Here is a 24,199-nt window from a genome sequence, read left to right as displayed (position 1 = left end):
TCAGCCTCCCCAATTACCTGACGTGGACACTCTTGGTGCACCCCTTTTTGGGCTGTGTGCACAGTCTTGTTGTAGTTAAGCCTTGATTGTTGTTGGTATCACTGAGAGGAATTGACCTCCAGGCCAATTGTCTGTGAGAATCAGCTGAGTCTGCAGTGGGAGAACTTCTGTGCTGAAGACACACTTCTGGGGCAAGACTTGCTTCAGTGGGGCTTTGGTGCTCACTGAGTCTGCCCCCTGAGTGTGTCCCTTATGGATCTGAGGAGTTGTAATCTGGATGGTCCCAATCTGACCACTGGGTACACTGGCTCTTGGATCTAAGGAGGTGCTAATTTAGCCTCTTCTGAGGCTACCCAGCAGGAGCTACAGAGAGACCTGCAGATTCCTCTTCCTTGTATGGGGTTTGGAGGTGCTCAGATCAGGCCCAGCTGTGAAGCAATGCAAGCTGCTGTGGGGCCTTGAGCCTTCTTTTGGATGTTCTGGGTCTCTCTGATCCAGCTGCCATTTGTTAGGTAATTTTAGATCTCAAAGGGCCAGCCCATTCATATGCAAAAGCCTCTGCTGGCATCTTGGGTGGGGCGGGGTCTCAGGGAATCAACAGGGCAGAGCAAACAGCTATGGCTGATCCTCAGTCCTGCCCTAAGAGGCCCCCAGGTCTCAGTGTCCTACGGTAATCACTGCAAGCACCTCTGAGAGAAAGCCGCCCTCGAGTTCTGCCCAATGCCAGGCAGTCCAGTTTCTCCCCGTATGAGTCTGGGTCCCCAGAGACTCGCCCAGAACTGGAGTTCAGAATAGTCGGGAGGTACTGGCATTCCTCACTCACTCAAATGGTTATCTTGACAAGTACTCTGAGTTAATAACTAAAGTTCAAATCCTTATCTATAAAATACATACGCTTCAGGGCAATGGGAAATGTGTCCTTAATATCACACTTTGTTTCAAGGAAAATTAACTCAAACATTTTAAACCTTTCTTAACATTTTTAAACATTTCTATATATGTTACTACAACAAATTCTCTGTCTCCTATGAAAATCTGTTTTCCTCTTTCTCCCATTTGTCTGCATTTCTCTGTCCTCTGTGAAAGTTTGTTTCCTTTTTTCCCCATACCCTGTGGCTTTTCCCTATCTTCTGTGAATGGATGTCTTCCTCTCCGCTTATCCTGTAGAATCCTTTTTTTTTCTCTGTGAATGTATGCCTTTTGGCAACTCCAAGCCCTCACCTATGCCTTCCTCCCCCATGGAGCCTCTTTATTCCTAAAACTCCCTAAACCTGCCCTTTTTTATCCCTAAAACTCCTTTCAGAACCAGTTTCTACCTCTGTGAGTATATCAATCTTTGGGAAATTTTTAAATTGTTGTGTAGTTTGAAAGTAAATCATTGAAAAGGATAAGATCACAAAGATTTTTAAAAAGAAAATTTGTGTTAACAAAAACTTCACTTATAATTATTCTACTTAACTCCAACCCTTTGATAATTCAGAGACAACACTTTGGGAAAGAATCTAGATTGGCTTGCAGGGAAATGTGATCAGGTTTCCATCTGTGGGCCCACTTGGCCCATTTAGAGGCATATCACTGCACTCTTCATTGTGAGATCTGGCTTCTGCCTCCCACACTCATGAGACAGGCTCCCTGCTTTTTCCTCCTGAGCAAGGGATTAATTCCTTGTGCTCACTGTTCAGGGCTGGGGATCCAAAAGAATAGAGAAGCAATCCCATCTTCTTTCCAACTCCCTTCATTTTGCTGGGTTTTACTACCACCATCATAGAAAAGAACATTAGCTCAAGTGTCAGTTCCTACAGGTTCCCCTCTTCCGTGATGCCCACCCTTTTGAATACCAGCTATATTCCCATGAAGTCAGTATAACACACACACTGAGCTATTTCCTTCAGACCTTAAGCATGGACTTTAGGCCTTGATTTAAAGGCCTGTTGGAAGAGACAAGCAATTTGAATGACCCTTCTTTTGAAGGAAAAGTACTGTCTTGAACTTTCTGTTAAATTAATAATCTGTGGGGGTTTTGTTTTGCTTTGTTTTTGTTCCTGAAGAACCCATTAAGGCACTGGAAACTCTACAGGTTGTTTTCGTGAGCTGTGGAAAGGAGCACTCCCTGGTTGTTTGTCACAAAGGAAGGGTCTTTGCATGGGGAGCTGGTTCTGAAGGACAACTGGGAATTGGAGAATTTAAGGAAATAATTTTTACGCCTAAGTAAGTATTTCAGTTCATTCATTCATTCATTCATTCAATATTTTTGAGTTCCACCTGCCAAGTACCATGCAAGATGCCAGGGTACAAAGATGACTATGCCAAGAAACACAGTCTCTAACCTCAACCATTACAGTATATTGCAGGGAGGAGGCGGGGGAAAAACTTGTAACACCAATTATTATTTAAAGTCCTATGAAAGAGAAGGGCATGGTGAATGTGAACATGTGACCCTTCGGTCTTAATCTAATCTATTGGAAATACCTATACAACTTGGACCCCCTGAGTTGGCATAAAGATTAAAGTAAAAACATTTGAGCTACTGAAGATGCAGAAAGCAATTTATCTGAATTTCCCTATCTGACTAAAGCAGTGCCTCCTAAAATTCAGCTGCCATTAACCCTCCTAGCAAGGAGTTTCCTGTGAATTCAGCTGCTCTATCAGCACCAAAAAAAAACAACCCCAAAAAACAAAAAAACAAAACCCACAATAGAAACTCCCATACTCTTCCATGGAAGTTCTAACTGCCTCCTCCAATCCTGACTTTTGTTATGTTGATATATATAAACTTTTACTCTGGTTATTCCGCAAAGTTTCTATTACTGGGAGCTCCCATGTGTACATATAAATAAGCCATGTCTTTTCTACTGTTAATCTGTCTATTGTCAATTAATTGCAGGTCCTCAAATCACTGCACCCAAATTGGAAAAAGAAATGTTTTTCTTTCAACATAACCTTTTTGTTTTAATCACTGGGTCCTAATATTTTACTTAGTAAAATGGAGGGGGGAAATCATATCCTCACAAAAAGTTTTCTAGGACAAATGATATGACAAGCAGTCTGAATTTTGTGTTCATGAATTACACGCTTTGGAAATGGTCAAGAGCATGTTTTCTAATACTAGGAAGTTACCTTGTTACCCCCTGTGGTCATTAAATCATGTGAGAAATTGCTGTGGCTTGAGGAATGATCATTGAACTTGAAACGGAAAGACCAAGGTTTGAGTCTAGTTCTACAACTTGAAACATATCTGACTTCTTTGAGTGAAATTGCGGATAGTTACGTTTTGATCCTAGAGAGGCAGTTCAACCCAATGGTTTTGTTTTTCTCACAGGGATTAAAATAGTATCCTATAAATTCTAAAGCCCTGTGCTATATGTGTATGAAGAAAGTTATTTTTCTTTTACATCAATAAGCATAGAATAAAAGTTGGTACATTAAATAATGCATTAAAAGTCCAGTAAAAGTCACTTTTGCATTATATACTGTTTTGAATTCTGCCCTGCACCTTTGTACATGCTGATGTCATGTTAAAAACAGTTCAAAGCTTTGAAAAAAAGATACTACAGAAATACAAGAACATTAAATTGTTTTTCTAAACCAAATGTATTACCTGGGATGTTTTAAATACCTGTAGCCCACTTAGTGATTCTAAAGAACGATTAATAGAGTTTGTATATTTTTTATGTTTCATTTTTAATACAGGAAGATAAAAGCTCTGGATGGTATAAAAATAATACAAGTTTCCTGTGGAGACTACCATTCCCTGGCATTATCAGAAGGTAAAAAAGGTGTTTTCGATCTCCTGTTGGCTTTTAATGCTTTGGGGTTCACTTTAATGCATTTAGAAGTTTTTAACTCTCCAGATTTCAGAAAAGATGTTGTTTTCATATGTTTTTTCAATTTTCTTTGTTCTTATTATACTCTTAACTATTGCCTAATTCATATTTCACTGCCATAAAGACCATCTCTGCTTACATGATCTGATTGGCTGACTCTCTCAGAACCCAGTAGTGGTTTTATTTCCAGCATTTTGCCCTTTTTGTGGAATTGCTTGTCTTCACTGGCAAATTCAGGTAGACAAAGGCCTATTCTCTTTTTTACTTAGATCAAAGAAAGAAACGTCAAAATCATGACTACTTTTTTTTTTTATCAACATCCTCAATCCTTTGTCCATCCTGCCAAATTTCAATGGAAAGTGTCAGGGAGGAAAAACTTTTCCTTTACTCCTTAGTTTCAGTACCTGGAGGGCTACAAATAGAAGAAACGACAAATTACTAAGAAAAAAGGCACATCATTTTCATTGATACTTTCGGGCATGGGAGTTCACGAAAAGAAGTGAAACCCAAGAAGTGGTTAGATTCTGGGGCTTATATACCATGTGAACAAAGGAAAGGAGGTTTGGGCTAGGGGAGAGAAACTGTGGGAAAGGGACTTGAAAACATGTGGGGGGAACTAATGAAAGATGAGGGTTATTTCGCTAAGGGTGGTTGAGGCACCCTCACGCCAATGCTGACTCTCCATCTCTGGTGATGAGTCCCTCTCCCATTCCTGGTACCAAGGGGACGCCGTCACAAAAGGAAATTTATGCCTTGCCTTCGGGTGGATAAGGGGAGGGCAGAGAACCCTTTCCACAACTGTTAATTCTCAGTTGCCTTCAGCTCAAAATAATCTTCCAAATGGGGCATATTCTGGTCCCCTTCAAGAGACATGGGACATTTGTGTGTCCCGCTGGTGGTTTCGTGTGCATAACTGCCATTGTGACACCGGGGCCAGGGACAGCCAACGTTTCCTAGTTGCCTTCTATGTGCTCCTCTTAAATGCTTTACGTGTGTTGTCTCATGTAATTGCCTAAAACACAGAAGCTAGGGCCCTGGCTGGTGTGGCTGAGTTGGTTGAAGTGTCGTCCAATGCACCAAAAGGTGGTGGGTTCCACATGGTCAGGGCACATACCCAGGTTTCGGGTTTGATCCCCTGTTGGGCCACATGCGTGCGGGAGGCAACCGATCAATGTTTCTCTCACACATCAATGTTTCTCTCTCTCTCTCACTTTCTCAAGATCAATAAAAATTTTAAATAAATAAAAATATTTTAAAACACAGAACCTAGGTATTATTTGTATCCTTATTTCAGAAATAAGGATAGTTGGGCTCAGAGACTTTCACTATGTTTATATCCCAATCTTCCGTTCTTAATCACTGTACCATGTAGGCTATGCAACCAGGACAATCCCAGGGCTATAGTGTGCTTCCTTCTACCTACCACTTCTAGCTATTTGATCTAAGGCAAGTTATTTAACTTTGTTGAGTCTCAGTTTTCTCATCTGTAGGAATATTGATGCATAACTTAAAAGTTGTTTAGAAGATTCAGTGAGAGAAGGTACACAATTTATCCTGAACAGTCCATAGCATGTAGGGTACAATGAATATTAGTTTCTTTTCCTTTCTTATTTTTCTTATTTTTTAAAATTAGAAAATGTATATTTTTATTGAGGTATAATTGACATACAACATTATTTAGTGTCAGGTGTACAACATAATGATTAATATTTGTATACACTGTGAAATAATGACAATAAATCTAGTTAGCATCTGTCACCAAACAGTTACAGAATTTTTTCTTGTAATGAGAACTTTTAAGATTTATTCTCTTTGCAACTTTCAAATATGCAATACAGTATTATTAACTCTAGTGGCCATGCTGAACATTACATTCCCATGACATTTATTTTATAACTAGAAGTTTGTATCCTTTGATTCCCTTCACCCATTTTATCCCCAACTCTTGGCAACCACCAATCTGTTCTTAGTATCCATGAGTTGTTGGTGTGTTTTGTTAAGATTCAACATGTAAGCGAGATCATACAGTATTTGTCTTTGTCTGACTTATTTCACATAGCATAATGCCCTCAAAATACATCCATGTATTGATTTCATAGAGGAAGGGAGAGGGAAAGAGAGATAGAAACATAAATGATGAGAGAGAATCAATGATCAGCTGCCTCCTGCACAGCCCCTGTTACGGATTGAACCTGCAACCCGGGCATGTGCCCTGACCCAGGAATCAGACCATGACCTCCTGGTTCATAATAGGCTGATGCTCAACCACTGAACAAATGGAACTTCTTAATTATGGAAATGATTTGAATTTTTTCCTTGGAGCATTGATTTGTCTTTATGTTGATCTGGAATGTAAAAGCTGTGTAGAACCCAGCACTCAATGCATTTGCTATGGTGAACTGTGAGTTCTCATACACTTTCATGACAGTTTGACATTTTGCAGCATGTTCTCAAAAATTATTTTCAGTGATAGAAATAACTTAGAAGAGTTCAAAATAAAAGTTAGATATAATAACTTAAAAATCGGAGATGTGTGGCATTTCTCTGGACAAATAATTAAGCATTAGAGCAACTTTTTAAAAATTTTGATACTAATTTTCCCTCTCTGGTCAAATTCAACATAAAATGTTGGTTCCCGTTCCCTCCCCCCCATGGAGTCATTTCACAAATATTTACCAAGTGCCTGCAGTGTTTCTAACAAAGGAATATAGCAGTGAACAAACATAAGACCCTGCTTTCAGGAAGCTTATATTCAGACTAGAGGCCCAGTGCATGAAAATTCATGCACTGGAGGCGGTGTCCCTCAGCCCAGCCTGCCCCCTCTCACGGTCTGGGAACCCTTAGGGGTGGGAGGCGACCCAGCAATCAGAGGAAAGCGATGCCCCCATCACACCTCTGCTGCTGCCACTGCCAGCAGCGCAAGCCTCAGGCAGCCCTGGACGGCTAGGCAGCCGCCATCCAAGGCTTGCCTGCACCTTGGGCCGGCCCTGGGTGGCTGGGGGCCTGAGGGTGGGTCCAGCCTCACTGCATGCCAGCCAAACCTCTGGCTGGGCTGAAAAGACTGGGGGACTCTGGTGGGGCTGAGGGGACTGGGTGCCGCCATCTTGTGGCTATGGGCGCCACCATCTTTGTGATGACATGATGGTCAATTTGCATATCCCCTCTTTATTAGATAGGAAGAGAAGTAGGAGAAGAGACCCTTAAACACAGAGACAAATAGTTATGTAGTATAACAGATAAGAATAAGGGGTCTGAAGAAAAGTGAGTGAGAGTAAGAGGACAGAGAGCAAGTGCTTGGGTGAAGGAAAGGGGTTTTCCTATTTATACAGGAAGTCAGGGAAGCTATCTCTTATTAGGTGACATATGAGCAGAGACCAAAAGGGAAGGAAGGAGATATGATGCTAAGGCCATGATCCAGAAGAATGATCCCAAAACAAAGGTGATGAGGTAGGGGGCATGCCCAGTGGTGTGCTCAGCAAGAGCAGGGTATATGGAGAGGCATGAGGAAGGGGCAGATGAGGTCTGAGAAGTGGTCATGGGAAATACTGGGCACGTGAGCTGTGGCAAGAATCAGTCTTTTCTTGAGTGAGATAGCAAGCTCCTGAATGGTTCGACCTGACTCATATCTTTAAAAGGTCACTCACTCTGGCTACTCTTTGGAACAGACTGCTGGGGGCAAAGGTGGGATCTGGGAGTCCAGAAAGGTGGTGTTGTAATTTTCCAGGACAGAAATGATGGTGATTTGGCCACTGAGGAGCTAACAGTGGGGAGGTGAGAAGCAGTTGGATTCTGTATAAACTCTGACAGTAGAGGCTTTAGGATCTGCTGGGTTGGAAGATGTAAAGGAAAGAGAGGAGTCAAGGATGACTAGTACACAGATTTTTGGCCTGAGCACCTGAAAGAACACAGTTGCCCTTTACTTGTAAGGAGAAGAGGAGTGGATGTTGTTAGAAGGGACATCTGAAGGTGACCTTGACCTTTGCCTTTAGCCAGAATACTTTAGCCTTATTTAACCCTGTTTTATTTTTTAAAGATTTTTTTGAATTAGGGTGGCAGTTTCTACTTGCAATTCTGAATTTCTCTTCTTTATTTCTGTAGATGGCCAAGTGTTTTCATGGGGAAAGAACAGCCAAGGTCAACTGGGCCTGGGGAAGGATATTCCCTCCCAAGCCAGCCCGCAGCGGGTGAGGTCCTTAGAGGGGATCCCCCTGGCTCAGGTGGCTGCAGGAGGGGCCCACAGCTTTGCCCTGTCTCTCTCTGGGACTTCATTTGGCTGGGGAAGCAACAGTGCAGGGCAGCTGGCCCTCAGCGGGAAAGATGTCCCAGGTAAGGAGATAATCTTGTGCCTGCAATAAATTATTATTTCTTTCCAGTTGGAAGACCAACTCTGCAAAGGGGGGTCCCAGAGGTTAGAACAGTGGTTCCCAAACTTTATGGCACATTAGAATCACCTGGAGGCTACATTAATTTTTATGGTTGCTGTAACAAATTACCACAAACACAAACGTAGTGGCTTAAAACAACACAGATGTGTTATCTTATTGTTCCGGTGGTCTGAAGCCTGGTGTGGGCCTCCCTGGGCTAACATCAAGGTGTCAGCAGGGCTGTGTTCCTTTCTGGAGGCTCTCGGGCAGAAGCCATTTTCTTCTCTTTTCCAGCTTCTAAAGACCGCCTGCATTCCTTCACTCAGCTCCCTTTCTTCTTCAGAACCAGCAATGGCTGGCTGATTAAGTCTTTCTCAAGTCACATTATTCTGACATTGACACGTCTACCTCCCATTTCTTCAGTTAAAGGACTCTTGTGATCTCCCTGTTTTAAGGTCAACTGATTAGCAACTTTGATTCCATCTGCTTCTTTAACTCCCCTTTGACATGTACCCTAACATGTTCACAGGCTCTGGAAAAAAGGACATGGACGTCTTTGGGAGGCCATTATTCTGTCTACCGCGAGAGCATTTAAAAATCCCAATGTCCTGGTTGGACCCTATACCGATTAAATCAGGGTGTTTGGGGATGGAAGTCAGGCATCAGTCATTAACAAAGATCTCATGGGTGATTCTGCTGTGCAGCAAAATTTTGGAACCACTGGATTAGAAGCCTGCTAGCAGTGGGAGAAATAACCAGTTTCTTTGGCAACCTTTAAACAAAACTCACTGTGAAGTCTTCCCCATGGACCCTGTCCTCCTCTGTTCAATTTTTTACTAGTACATTCAACTAACATATCCTTAGCTCCTGTTTAGTGCTAGTACCATGCTGAGCACTTACATCTAATTTCATTTAACTCTGTCAGCATGAAGTAGGTTCTTTTATTTTCTTAACTACTATTACTTATTTGCAAAATACCTACTGTGTGACAGAAATGAATTCAACATGATGGCACTATAATTAGGATGAAGGTCTTAAAGCTTAGCTTTCCAGGACAATAGATTCAGGGAAGAAGATTAAATAGTTTCCAGAAATACATGCTAAAAGACTGCTTTTCTTTCCCAAAGCAGGGCTTTCCCTTTGTTTTCTAAAACCTCTGGTTATTGCCGAAACCGGTTTGGCTCAGTGGATAGAACGTCGGCCTGCGGACTCAAGGGTCCCAGGTTCGATTCCGGTCAAGGGCATGTACCTGGGTTGCCGGCACATCCCCAGTGGGAGATGTGCAGGAGGCAGTTGATTGATGTTTCTCTCTCATCGATGTTTCTAACTCTCTATCTCTCTCCCTTCCTCTCTGTAAAATATATTTTTATTTAAAAAAATAAATAAATAAAAAATAAAACCTCTGGTTATTTATTCACTTCTAAAAATTATGTTAATTAATTATAAGATAATAAACATATTAAAAACCATAAAAATATAAAAACTCACGATAACTGAGTCTGCTTCTTATACTTCTTTCAACAGTGCAAAGCTACAAGCCTCTTTCAGTTGGTCGGCTAAAGAGTCTAGATGTGATTTATATCAGCTGCGGTTGTGAACACACTGCAGTGCTTACCCAGGTAATTCAAAATGTCTTTCTATTTTTCAAAATCCCAAACAAATGTGACCACAAGATTCAGTTACTAATTATTGTTGAAATCAAGATGTGGATCAATATCTCAATATATCCATTCAGTGTACAAATCTTTAAAAGGATAAGTTACCGGATATTAACCATGAAATTTTCAAGATCCTATAACAAAAGTTAATTTTAGCTTTAGGATATAGTTTTAGATACCTACTAAATTATATTAATAGGAGAGAATCTTTTTAGTAACTATTCATAATGTGGTTCTACAAATAAAATTTATTATAGGAGCACAAAGTAATTTTTACAATTTTCAATAACCCACATTACAAACTAGAACATATATTGTTCCACTTCTTGCTTGGCACAGAGATGAACTGGCTTCCTGAATGTCTTCCTCCTCTTTTTGTACTGGCCATATAGGATATTCCTTTGTGATGGATTTTTTTCCATAGCTACAAGTTATAGACTTGAAAACTGTGGTTGAAATTTAAAGACTAAATATCTAAAATAATTTTTACTATTTGTTTGAAAAGCATATTTGAATTATATCATTCTTAATTGACAAGAGAAATCTAGAGTTGTTTTAATCAAGAATCATCTTTTGAAGATACCTTGAGGCAAATGAAAAGGAATATACAATGACCCAAAATTTATGGGACATGGTCAAAGCAGTTCTAAGAGGGAAATTCATAGCAAAACAGACCTATTTCAAGAAACAAGAAAAATCTCAAACAATTTAAGGTTACATCTAAAGGAATTAGAAAAAGAAGAGCAAAACCCAAAGTGAGTAGAAAGAAAGAAATAATAAAAGAGCAGAAATAAATGAAAATAGATGCTAAAAAAACACACAACAAAACCAATAGAAAAGATCAATGAAATCAAGAACTGGTTCTTTGAAAGATAAAAGAGATAAAAAGTAAAATTGATAAACCAGACTCATTAAGAAAAAAAGAGAACTCAAATAAATAAAATCAGAAATGAAAGAGAAGTGACATGAAATGAAATATAAAAATCATAGGATCATATCAATAGATGCAGAAAAAGCATTTGAAAATATCAAACATCCACTTATGATAAAAACTCTCAGTAAAGTGGGGATAGAGGGAACATATGTCAACATAATAAAGACAGTATATGACAAACCCACAGCTAACATTATATTCAATGGTGAAAAGTTTAGAGCATTTTCTTTAAGAACAGGAACAAGACAGGTATGTCTACTTTCACCACTCTTAATTATCATAGTAGTGGAAGTCCTAGCCACAGCAATCAAACAAGAAAAAGAAAGAAAATGTATCCAAATTGGAAAAGAAAAAGTAAAACTGCCATTATTTACAGATGATATGATACTATATAGAGAGAACCTTAAAGATGCCTCCAAAAAACTATTAGAACTTAAATGAGTTTAGTAAAGTAGCAGGATATAAAATTAATATTCAGAAAATGGTTGCATTTTTACACACCAGTATTGAGCTTTGTAAGAAAAAGCAATTAAGAAAACAATTACAGCCCTAGCCAGTTTGGCTCAGTGGATAGAGCGTCGGCCTGTGGACTGAAGGGTCCCGGGTTTGATTCCAGTCAAGGACACATGCCTGGATTTCGGGCTCGATCCCCAATAAGGGGCATGCAGGAGGCAGCTAATCAATGATTCTCTCTAATCATTGATGTTTCGATCTCTCTCTTCCTCTCCCTTCCTCTCTGAAATCAACAAAAATGTATTTTTAAAAAAGAAAACAGTTGCATCAAAAAAATACAATGGGGCCTTGACTTACGAGTGTCCTGACTAACGAGTTTTTCGAGATACGAGCCGTCTCTCGGCCGATTTTTTGCTTTGAGTTGCGAGCTAAAATTCGGGTTACGAGCCAGCTTCAGATACCCCACCGCTAGTTGGTGCAGCGAACGTCACAGTGAACGCCACATCAGCCCAGCATCACGTGTCTCACTCGTTCACTTTAATGATTTGACATACGAGTAATTTGAGTTACGAGCTCCGTCACGAAACAAATTAAACTCGTAAGTCAAGGCCCCACTGTACCTAGGAATAAATTTAACCAAAGAGTTGTAAAAGACCTGTACTCAGGAAACTATAAGACACTGAAGAAAGAAATTGAAGAAGATACAAATAAATGGAAGGATATACTGTGCTAATGGATATGGGGAATTAACATCATTAAAATGTCCTTATTACTCAAGGCAATTTACAGATTCAGTGTAATCTGTGTCAGAATACCAATGGCATTTTTTACAGAACTAGAACAAATAACCTTAAAATTTATGAAGAACCATAAAAGACTTTGAATAGCCAAAACAATCTTGAGAAAGAAGAAGAAAGTTGCAAGTATCACACCACCTGATATTAAACTATACTGCAAGGCTATAGTAATCAAAACAGCATGGTACTGGCATAAAAACAGACATATAGATCAATAGAACAGAATAGAGAGCCTAAAAATAAACCCACATCTATATAGTCAATTAATCTAAAGAAGCCAAGAATGTACAAGATAGTTTCTTCGATAAATGGTGTTGGGGAAACTGGACAGATACATGCAAAAAATAATAATAATAAAACTAGAACATTTTCTTAAACCATATACAAAAATAAACACAAAATGGATTGAAGATTTAAATGTAAGATCTGAAACCACAAAATTCCTAGAAGAATGCATGGTGGGGGGTGCTTTCTTCAGCTCTTCAGTTTATTGCATGAAGAAGTCACACTAATTCAAGTTAAAAGCAGACACCAGTTGGTTACATTATACAAGCGGTGAGGTTTTTAAACTTGTGACAAGGGCCTCTGGCCAGATAGCTCAGTTGGTTAGAGCATCATCCCGATACACCAAGGTTTCACGTTCAATCCCCGGTCAGAAGAAATCGAAATAATTTGATTAGCGAGAATCAGTCAATGAGTGCATAAATAAGTGGAACAACAAGTCGATGTTTTTCTCTCAAACCCTCCCTCCCCCCGCTCTGTCTCTCTCTCAAATCAATTTTACAATTAAACTTGTGACAAGGGTTGCAAGGAAATTCTCACTTAAGCTTCAGTGAGCCACAAGCACTTAAAACTCATGAACCTTCAGCTGGTCATCCTTAGCCAGACCAATCTCTACGAGGAATTGGCATATGTTCTTGTACTGGTCCTCCTGTAGCTGAATTACTTATCTGTATCCTGGATGCTCAATTACAGTAATATTGCAGACAAATTTCTTCTTAAACACCTTCACTAGTTTCTTTTTATCGTAATCATCAGTGATCCCTTGGACAGTAGTAATGGTCTTCCTGCCGTTTCTCTGTTGAATTCTTATATGGACATAATCCTCTGCGCCAGCGGGAAGCAGATATTCTCCCTTACTTGCATCAGCAAAGGGGTTGAAAGAGTGGAGGCTCTGGATAGCAAACACCTAATATGATCTCTTTTCCTGGGGGTGGGGGAAGCAGGAGCGGGGGACTGGGTGAAAAGGTGAAGGGATTAAGAAGTTATAAAATTAGTCTTAATTGCCAGTTATAATAATAGTCATGGGAATGTAAAGTACAGGATAGGGTATATAATCAATAATATTTTGTGTATGGTGTCAGATGGGTAGTAGACTTACTGGGATGATCACTTTGTAAGGTATATAAATGTCTAATCATATGTTGTACACCTGAAACTAAAATAATATTGTATGTCTACTGTAATTGAAAAATAAAATTAAAAAATAATTATTTTGAAAAGAGATTATTTCCAGAAGAATGCACAAATAAATAAAGCAATCCCATACTAAATGTTAGTGTAATTTTTGAACCAATTAATTTGTCCATCCATTCATTGTACAAACATGTATTAAATGCCTAATTCTTAAGGGAGTACCAATGATTTTTATGTTTAATGTGTTAACTCTATATTCACTATTAGAAATAGTAAATATAGACCCCTCCTCCTTATATAGTTTATTAGAGGCTTGGTGCATGAATTCGTGTACAGATGAGGTCCCTCGGGATGGCCTGCGGGGATTGGGCCCCAGCTCGTGCCCCCAGCCTCGCAACCCGGCCGTGGCCTGGCACTACCCCCTCACCTGCTCCATCATCCTGCCTGCGAGAGGATCAATTGGGGCCAGGCCCCCCACCCAGCTCCCTCAGCACCTAGGAGCCAGGGGGTGGCCCCACCCCCCTCCACTGGTCACCGTCTGTGGGGCAATTGGCAGGGCAATCGGGCCCCTGCTAGCACCCACCTTGGCCTGGCACCGCCCACTCACCTGCTCCACCATCCCGCCACAGCCCCACTCTCATCGAGGCCCATTGGTGCCAGCAGCACCTCCACTGCTGCCCGATGCCAGCGCCACATTGCCAATGCCCGCCATGTTCCGCACCACCCCCTGGTGGTCAGCACACATCATAGCAAGCAGTCGAACTCCCAGTCAAACTCCTGGTCAAACAATTTGCACATTAGGCTTTTATTATATAGGATATTTCACATAGTGCTCTCATATACCTCTGTTATGATACATAATCTTTAACTTTTTAATTACTATTTTTTACCTGAAATTAGTTCGAATTCAACTTTTTTAAACAGAATGGGAAAGTGTTCACATTTGGAGACAATTGCTTTGGACAGCTGGGACACAGCCCCACTGCTAAGAAGAGTGGTCCACAAGAAGTGGAAAGAATTGATGGCCTAGTTTCACAGATAGATTGCGGAAGGTAATAAGCTTCTTTTTTTCTTTCTTTTGTTTGTATATATGTGTGTGTATATATATACACATACATACATACACACACACACACACACACACACACACACACTAGAGGCCTGGTGCATGAAATTTCGTGCACTGGGGTGGAGGTGGGGGGTCCTTCAGCCCAGCCTGCACACTCTCACAGTCTGGGACCCCTCCGGGGATGTCCGGGACCTCTTGCTCCTTACTGCCAGCCTACAGCAGAGGCAGGAGAGATTCCCACCACTGCCGCTACGCTCACCAGCCATGAGCCTGGCTTCTGACTGAGCAGTGCTCCACCTGTGGGAGCTCACTGACCACCAGGGGCAGCTTCTGCATTGAGTGTCTGCCCCCTGGTGGTCAGTGTGCGTCATAGCGACCAGTCGTTCCACCGTTTGGTCTATTTGCATATTAGTGTTTTACTATATACTAGAGGCCCAATGCACGAAATTTGTGCAGGGGGCTCGGCCCTTGCAGTCGTGGTGGCTGTCTCAGCTCTCACAGCCCCGGCTTCATCTAGAAGGTCGTCCAGAAGGATGTCTGGAAGGTCGTTCAGCTGTCTGGTCTAATTAGCATATTATGCTTTTATTATTATAGACTAGAAGCCCAATGCACAAAATTTGTGCAAGAGTAGACCTTCTTACCCCTGGCTGCCGACACTGGCTTCCCTCTGGCACCTGGGACCTGGGCTTCCCTCGCAGCCCCAGCTTTGTCCAGAAGGTCGTCCAGTCTAATTAGCATATTACACTTTTATTATTATAGAGAATATGACTTAGAAATGAGTCATATGGCCCTGGCCAGTGTGTCTCAGTTGGTTGGGTGTCATCCTGTGCACAAAAAGTTTGCCAGTTCAATTCTTGGTCAGGGCATATGTGGAGTTGTGGGCTCAATCTCGGGTAGGGGGCATGCAGGAGGCAGCCAATCAATGTTTCTCTCTCACATCAATGTTTCTCTGTCTCTAAAAATCAAATAAAAATATTTTTAAAATATTTTTATTGATTTCAGAGAGGAAGGGAGAGGGAGAGAGAGACAGAAACATCAATGATGAGAGAGAACCATTTACCGGCTGCCTCCTGCACGCTCCCCGCTGGGGGTCAAGCCCGCAACCCAGGCATGTGCCCCCGACCAGAATTGAACCCAGGGCCCCTCAGTTCACAGGCCAACAATCTATCCACTGAGCCAAACAGGCCAGGGCTCAAATAAAAATCTTAAAAAATAAATAAAAGAAAGAACTCATGTGGAATGTTATCAAAGTTTACAACCCTAAAATATGACAATTCTTTTTATAGATAATTTTCCTTTCTGAAATTTACTTTTTTCAAATATAGGTTAATTTTTTCATTATTTTCTTTTTCACCCTAGGCATTTACTTAATAGGGATTATTTTGAAGTTTACTGTGTAGAGACCACCTAACTAGGTGCTGGAGGGTGGGGAGTGGGTGTATAACAAAAACAGTGGTACTTGGTAATCTCATGCTCATGCATGTAGAAGATGAAGAATATTTGCATGTATATTCAGAGTTTTGCATAAACTAGTTATGAGGACACTTTGAGTATCATTTACCTACTAGTAATTCATAAAATAAAACACTTGCATTTAAAACACAAACTATAGAAACCATAGTAAAGATCCATCAATTATATTCTATGTTTAAGGTTAGTAATGTTCACCTACCATTTGTTTAGCCACATCATTTGGTACCCTCTAACTCTGACATTGTGATAAGGGATCTGTGTACTTAGAGTAAGATAAATCTGTGTGTGTGTGTGTGTGTGTATGTGTGTTAAGAGACATCATCTTTCTCAGAAAGTATGAGTATTCTGATCTTTACTATATGTATTCTCTCTCCTGCAGTTTCCACACCCTTGCGTATGTCTACACCACTCGTAGGGTGGTATTTTTTGGTCATGGATCAAGTTGCACAAGCGGCCCACCTCATCCGGAGGCCCAGACGGAAAACTCTGACATTAGCTGCCTGATTTCTGCTGATGGTATAAGTGGTCCCACTCACTCATGATTTTCTGTTAATTGATTTCACTGAGGAAAAATATGATTCAGCTTCTTCTCAAAGGAGTGCACAGAACTATGGTTCATCTAGTGCTATTATTATTTTTGTTTGTTTGTTTGTTTTAGTGCTATTATTTTTCATTTGTGCAATATGCATTTTTTCTTATGTAGTGATTCCTGGAGTATTTGATAACCTTTTCTAAAGATTAGGTAATACAAAAGAAGATCCCAAATCAGTTACTTAAGCATTAGAGCAATACACTTTTACTATATATTTAATCAAACCTCTTCTAAAGCACATTAGCCTGGCTTCATGACGCAAATGCATGAAAAACTAAATTTTCGGCCAAGTGAGTATATGACATGTAACCTGTTCAAAATTAATCTTTCCTGCTGTTTGTAGTCAAAATCCATTCAGAAGATTATAAATTGCCTTTAAGGAAGTCAATTTAGCTTGGTAATAATCAGATTTTTTAAAGACTATTTTTAAGAGACGTTTTAGATTTACACCAAAAGATTTATTTTTTTTACTTATAAAAGCAATAAGCATGGATTTATCACTTTCTTTTAGACCTTGTGGGTGTTCAAGTCAAACACATTTTTGCTGGAACATATGCCAACTTTGTGACAACTTATCAGGTATCTATTAATGTTTCTTTAAAACCATTTTGTCCTCTAGATTTCAAAGCAGTATTGTATCATTTGTATATATTCAAATTTCTTAGAATGCTTTTAAAAATATTATGTAATTCTCACTTCCTCATTTGGCTTCCTAACGATGAGACCCCTCCCCCCAAATGCATTGCTTTCCCACTAACTAATCCGAGTACTCCAAGTGGATCAACACATTGACTCTTCATATCAACTCCAGTTGGCGTTGTTTTCCTCCACGTTACAGATGAAAACAACTGAGTCTCAGAGAGGTGGACTCGCCCAAAGTTGTGCTGCTAAGAAGTGGCAGAGCTGGATTCCAACCCAGGCAATCCTACCAGCTTCAGAGCTCATACCACTGTCCACCATGCTAGTGCCTTCCTAATTGTTAACCGAGAGGATTTTACTGTTTTATTTCCAGATGAGTTCTGAAATGTAAAGTCTAACTTGTCCTTTTCTTTATTATCAGGGATGTTTTAAACTTGACGTCCATATAGACTCTTACTATATTGCCTGGGGCAGAAAATGGTGAGAGGCAAAGGTCTCTGTGTTGCTGGGCTAATCAGGAGATTGTTCTTGGTTGCTCTGTCATAGCCATTCAATCAGCCAGTCAACAAACACCTCCTGTGTCTCTGGCTCAGCTCTTGGCACTTGAGATGAAAGTGAATAATACAAGAATTCTATTATTTGTATCCTAGAAGGTTGCCCTCATTCATGGTGTTTGGATTCTACAGAAAAGGAAAGATAATAAACATAGAAATGCAAAATAAGGTTTTGTTAGAGAGTGAGAGGTGCTCCGAAGAAAACCAAACTGGTCTTTTGAGGTGGGCTTCTTTAGAAATGTCAGTCAGAGAAGGCCTGGCAGAGGCGGTGACATTTGAGCAGCTTAGAAACAGAGAAAGCATTTCAAGTAGAGGGAACGACGGGTAGAAAGCCCTGGTGCACGAACACATTTACCTGTGTGAGGAACAGAAAGAAAGCCAGTCAGACAGAGCTTGGTAGGAAAGGATAAAGCATCATCTGAGGTGGAGCCGGGGACGTAAGGCAAGGTCAGTTATGTGAGGTGGGGCCAATTTGAAATGTCCTTGGAGAGGTGATCCGGAGTTTAGTTGGATGTCTGAATCTGGAGCTCAGAGAGGATGTCAGCGCTAGGATATAAACATGGGATCAAACCCTAGATGGGATCTAAGCCAGGGGCCTGGGTAAAAGGTCACCTAGAGGGAAAGTAAAAATGAAGAGAAGGGGACACCATCCAGGTTGGAGGGATTTCTCCATTTAGAAATCAGGCAGGGAGGAGGAGCCAGAGAAGAGCCTGAGAAGGACCAGTTTCTGAGGTAGCAGAGAACCAGGGAGGGTGCCTCATCACGCCACAAGAAGAAACTGGTTCTAGAAGGAGGAAGTGGCCAATTCCGTCACATCCTGCTGAGAGGTGAAGTAAGATGAACACAGAGTTTGTTTTTGCTCTGTTAAGACTGTTGTCTGGCGGTGGGCGGCGAGTTGATGACACCTGACTTAGTGGGATAGACAGAGAATAGGAGGGGAGCCGGTAGAAACCATGGCTGTGACAAGTCGGAGTTTTGTTGTGAAGGGGAGTAGAGAACTGTGGGAGGGTTTTGCTATTGTCTAGAGAGGTGATATTAAGGTATGTTTGTGTGCCAGTAAGAATGATCCATTTCATATGGAGAAAGTAATGCATGAGAAAGAGTGAATAATGGTCATAAATGCAGCGAGACACGCATGGTGAGGGCGGCTGCTACTGCCATACAGTGGGTAGAGGCCAGGGATGCTACTCAACATCCTATAGTGCACGAAACGGCCCCTCACAGCAAAGAATTAGCTGACTCAGAATATCAGAAGCATCGGTTTAGAAACCCTGATGGAGGGCACGAGTGGCTGAGGGAGAGCAGAGGAAAAAACTGGAGATGAGATCAAGAATTGAGAGATCAAGGTGGGAAATAAATTGTGTTAATTCTGAAGTTGCCAAGAATGACAGGAAGAAAAATGACAGGCGTGGTGGTGCTGAGGAAGACAGTCAGCAAGGTACCAGAGTTGTCAATGATTGAAGGGTAGTGACTAGGACACTGGGAGATGATTGTAGAAGAAAGGGAGGCAGAGGATACAGTCTGATGTCATGCCCTTCAGAGGAGTCGGGATTTTGAAGTAGAAAGTAGAAGGAATGGTAAGTAGGTGCAGGGAACAGGTTATTGTCCCAAGGTTCCTGTGATAAAAAAGAAAAAAAAAAAGCCTCCTCAGGAATGAACTGCAGAACTCAGATAAAGATGCTGGAGGAAACTTTAGGAATCATGGTTACATATTTTCTTCAAAGGTCTTTATTTGAGCACTAGAGGCCCGGTGCATGAAATTTGTGCACTGGGGGGTGTCCCTCAGCCCAGCCTGCACCCTCTCCAATCTGGGACCCCTCGGGGGATGTCCGACTGCCAGTTTAGGCCCGATCCCACAATCCAGGACTGTTGGCTCCTAACCGCTCCCCTGACGGCCCAATGGCCCCCAACTGCCCTCTGCTGCCAGCCCAATCACACCCAACTGCCTTCCCCTGCAGGCCTGGTTGCCCCCAACTGCCCTCCCCTGCAGGCCTGGTGGCCCACAAATGCCCTCCCCTGCCAACTTGATCGCCTACAACTGCCCTCCCCTGCTGACCATCTTGTGGTGACATGAGGGCATCACGCGAGGGCACTAGGGCCACCTAGGCGTTTTTTAGTATAGATTAAACAAAAGTGAGGCAAAATTTCCTGACTCATTAGAAGTTCAGTGGAGGCCAAGGTATAGTGTGGAACAGAGTACTGGTGTATTTGGAATTCTATGTTATAAGACTGATTTTTCTTTCCAGACAGTGATTTCTGACACGTCTGGCTGAGCCATTTGGTTTCAAGTATTGTATAGAACCATGGTTCTCAAAGTGTGGTCCCCAAACCAGCAGCATCAGCATCAGCATCGCCTGGGAACTCACCAGGAGCATATTCTTGGCTCCACCCCTGACCTACTGAACCAGAAACTGTGGGTATAGGCCCAGCAGTCTATGCTTTAACAAGATAACCAGGCGATTCTGCTGCATGCTAAAGTTTAAAAACTGTTGATATAAAAGTATAAATCTGTGTCTTATTAAAGAGGAGAAAGAAACTAGTATTTATTGAGTACCTACTATAATATAAAGCTTTGTATACCTAATAGTAAGATCCAAGGGATCTAGGTATTGGGTCTTATTATCTCATTTTTTTTATTGTGGTAATCCTATCTAATAATAGATAAACATGGTAATTAACCGTAACTTCACTACCCTTCCCATTGGCTAATCAGGGCGATATGCAAATTAACTGCCAACAAAGATGGCAGTTAATTTGCATACATAGGCACAATGATGGGAGGCCATAGGGGAAGGACGGTGATTGGAAACACAGGCGGCAGGCAAGAGCCGGGAGGCACTGCCCCTGGCCCTGGATCGGAGAACCGGCCGCCTTTGCCCGCCCCCCTGCTGGTGATCGGAGAAGCCGGAGGCGGGCACCCGCCTCTTCCCTAGCTGCCCCTGCCAGGGATGAGCAACTGGAGATCCCACAGCAGGAAGGGGCGGCCTGCAGCCAGCCCCCTGTGCGCCTGCCCCTGGGTCGCCGATGCGATCCCACAGCAGGAAAGGGGGTCCTGCAGCCAGCCTCCATGTGCACCTGCCCATGGGATCGCTGCGGCGATCACAGAGCAGGAAAGGGGGACCTGCAGCCAGCCCCTGTGTGCGCCTGCCCATGGGATCGTCCCAGAAATCATGGAGCAGGAAAGGGCGGCCTGTAGCCAGCCCCTGTGTGCACCTGCCTGCCCATGGGATCATCCCAGAAATCATGGAGCAGGAAAGGGCGGCCTGCAGCCAGCCTCCGTGTGCGCCTGCCCATGGGATTGTCCCAGAAATCATGGAGCAGGAAAGGGCGGCCTCTAGCCAGCCCCTATGTGCACCTGCCCCTGGGTCGCCTCGGCAATCACAGAGCAGAAAAGGGCGGCCTGCAGCCAGCCCCCGTGTGCACCTGCCTGCCCATGAAATCGCTGCAGTGATCACAGAGCAGGATAGGGCAGCCTGCAGCCAGCCCCCCTTTGCGCCTGTCCCTGGGTTGCCCTTGCGATCCCACAGCAGGAAAGGGCACCCCACCCTGGCCACAGCTCAAGGAAGACTACAACATGCAGTGGAAGCCAGGAGCCTGAGAGATCAACAGAGAGGGGCCTGCTCCAAGCCTCCAGGGTGTGGCTGGGGGCAGGCCCCCAGCAGACACACACACACACACACAGCGCCTACTCTGAGCTTCCAAAGTGGCTGGGAGCAGACCACCAGTGGGGACACACACACACGGCAACTGCTCAGAGCCTATGTGGCACGGCTGGGGGCAGGCTCCAGCAGACACACACACACACACACACACACACACACACACGCACGCACGGGACGCCTGCACTGAGCCTCTGCTGCCAGACTGTGGCCATCAGTAGGACATCCACTGAGGGCTCCCAGACTGAGGGGCAGACTTGGCTGAGGGAACCCCATCCCCCAGTGCATGAATTTCGTGCTCCAGGCTTCTAGTAATATACATGTATATATATATAACAAAATTTGCTATTGTAACCAATTTTAAGTGAACAGTTCAGTAGCATTAATTGCATTCCAGTGTTGTAGAATGCAACTATCAACACTATCCATCTCCAAAATTCTTTCATCACTCCAAACAAAATCTGTAAACATTAAATATTAACTCCCCATTCCCTCATTACACCCATCCCCAGGTAAACCCTATTCTACTTTTTGTGTATAATTTGCCTACTTCATATAAGTGGAACCATACAACATGTGTCCTTTCGTATCTGGCATATTTCACTTAGCATGTTTTCAATGTTCATCCACGTTGTAGCATGTATCAAAATTTCATTTCTTTTCATGGTTGAATAATCCATTGCATGTATATGCAGCATTCATCTGTTGATGCTGTTGGTGGACATGGGTTGTTTATGTCTTTTGGCTATTTCGAATAACGCTGCAATAATATTGGCCTACAAGTAGCTGTTTAAGTTCCTGTTTTTAATATTTTGTATTATCCCATTTTTAAGTGCTAAATTAAGGCTCAGACCAAGCAAAGTGGCCAAAGCTAGGAACTGGACCAGACCAATCTGATGCCTTAGCTCCTCCCACCAAACTCCACTGCCTAAGAGGGCTGGTCCTATCTACAGCCTATGCCACAAGCATTACCGGATTGCCTGTTACTCAGCATGTGTGTGTCTTTTCCTGATGGTTCTTTTATTTTTCTTCCTTGAAGGATACTGGTTCCACAAATGTTTCCAAGAAAACCTTGCCAGAAATAAGCCGAATTAACCAGTCCCGGACAGAACAGTGGATGGCAATGACAAGTGGAAGTAATGAACGTGAAGCGACTAAGAGGTGGCTCTGTCCAGTAATTATCTAACACTTTTATTTGGTTCTGGAGCCATGGTCACTTTATCCTAGACCTAAGAATGAGGGTTTGGCTTTCTTGTGAAGGCACTTGCATTTTAGCCTTGTCTTCTGCCACCTCTTAGTTTGAAGAAGTGATTGATTTATTCATTGATTCATTGTCGACTTAACAGATGTATTCAGGGTGGGGGGGGGGAGTAGGTTTACAGTTGCTCATATCAAAAATTAATACAATAATTAATAAATAATGCAAGAATGAACTCTATTTCATGAACTCATAACTATAAACCTACTTTTCCCCCACCCTATTGAGGACGTACAATATCCCAGACACCTAGATAGGTGAGGGAGATGTAGGAGTGATTTTTATGTCTTTACTAGAGGCCTGGTGCATAGATTCGTGCACCAGTGGGGGTCCCTCAGCCTGGCCTGTGGGGATTGACCGAAACCAGCAGTCCAACATCCCCCAAGGGATGTAGCAGTGCTCGAAGCAGGCTAGATCCTCTCCTCCGGGAAGGAGCCTGAGCCCAGGCCCTACTGCATCTGCCACCACTGCTCAGTAGACTCGCTGCTGCTCCACTGTGGTCTCCCTTCTCTAGTCCTAGGGTGATACCGGTGCGCCCATGACCAAAGAGCGGCCACAGGCTCATGCCCAGTCAGTCATGATGCAGGTCCTGATCCCAGTCCCAGTCCAGATGGGGGAGGGGCGCACAGGGGAAGTGTCTGTGGGAGAGGCTTGCGCCACTGCAGCTGCGCTTACCAGCCATGAGCCCGGCCTCTGGTGCCTATTGGTCAGCTGAACGGTGCTCTCGCTGTGGGAGCGCACTGACCACCAGGGAGCAGCTCCTACATTGAATGTTTGCCCCTGGTGTCCAGTGCCATCATAGCTACCAGTCGACTGGTCAAATGGTCACTTAGGCTTTTATAGATAGATAGATGGATAGATGGATAGATAGATAGATAGATAGATAGATAGATAGATAGATAGTTTATTCTCTGGAGTTCCATAGTTAGTGTTCAGAAGGATGGATTTATTTAACTCTAGATTACTTGATCAAATCATCTATGAAGGCTGTTGATAAGTTGTAGTAGTCACATGCACAAAGCATAACCAGCATTTGGAGGACTCTTAGAAGAATCGTTATTTTCGTTAAAAATGATTCCACATCATCAATTATATATTCAGACATGAGATACGAGGAGGCATGCTTTTCTGTATGTTATGACTTAACCCTTATGTTATTGCTTTTGCAGTGAAATTAGAATGATATTTTCATCTCCTGCTTGTCTGACTGCAAGTTTTTTAAAGAAAAGGTAATATTTACATGAGATTTACCTTCATTTAAACCAGTGGGGAATTTTTTAAATGAAGTCTTTCAAGTCAGTCATTTCAATTTGTGAATTTTGTTATCTATGAACAAAAAGTCCAGCATAGAAAACTCCATGGGTTGTTACAGAATTCTTCCATTTTGTAAAGTAATTTTCTATTAGACCACTATTAAGTTGTAATTTCTATTTCACATTGTTTACTTCCTCGACCCTGCCCTCCTCTGTTCTCTGACTGGGAGGAATGGTGTTTTTCTCTGGATCTTTG

General features: G+C 42.3%; 1 protein-coding gene and 1 pseudogene across 2 annotated transcripts in view; one reads left to right on the top strand and one right to left on the bottom strand.

Annotated features, from left to right (window-relative positions):
• The window catches only part of HERC6 (HECT and RLD domain containing E3 ubiquitin protein ligase family member 6), a 61,661-nt gene that overhangs the window by 2,005 nt on the left and 35,457 nt on the right, over nt 1-24,199 (top strand). Inside the window, exons 2-10 of one of the 2 annotated variants that reach the window (XM_070392958.1) lie at nt 2,049-2,208; nt 3,691-3,767; nt 7,923-8,150; nt 9,713-9,807; nt 14,371-14,498; nt 16,368-16,504; nt 17,092-17,159; nt 22,472-22,593; nt 23,860-23,919. In XM_070392958.1, coding sequence (XP_070249059.1) covers nt 2,049-2,208; nt 3,691-3,767; nt 7,923-8,150; nt 9,713-9,807; nt 14,371-14,498; nt 16,368-16,504; nt 17,092-17,159; nt 22,472-22,593; nt 23,860-23,919 — 1,075 coding nt within the window. The remainder of the gene's footprint in view (nt 1-2,048; nt 2,209-3,690; nt 3,768-7,922; nt 8,151-9,712; nt 9,808-14,370; nt 14,499-16,367; nt 16,505-17,091; nt 17,160-22,471; nt 22,594-23,859; nt 23,920-24,199) is intronic. The other variant, XM_070392967.1, reaches the window with a different exon arrangement.
• On the bottom strand, nt 12,878-14,065 carry LOC138999062 (eukaryotic translation initiation factor 1 pseudogene; annotated as a pseudogene).

Source organism: Myotis yumanensis, unplaced genomic scaffold (genome assembly GCF_028538775.1).
Source record: "Myotis yumanensis isolate MYYU_CA2020_CCGP unplaced genomic scaffold, mMyoYum1.0.hap1 SCAF_1, whole genome shotgun sequence".
Taxonomy (NCBI): Eukaryota; Metazoa; Chordata; class Mammalia; order Chiroptera; family Vespertilionidae; genus Myotis; species Myotis yumanensis.
This window is presented reverse-complemented; position numbering and strand designations above follow the sequence as displayed.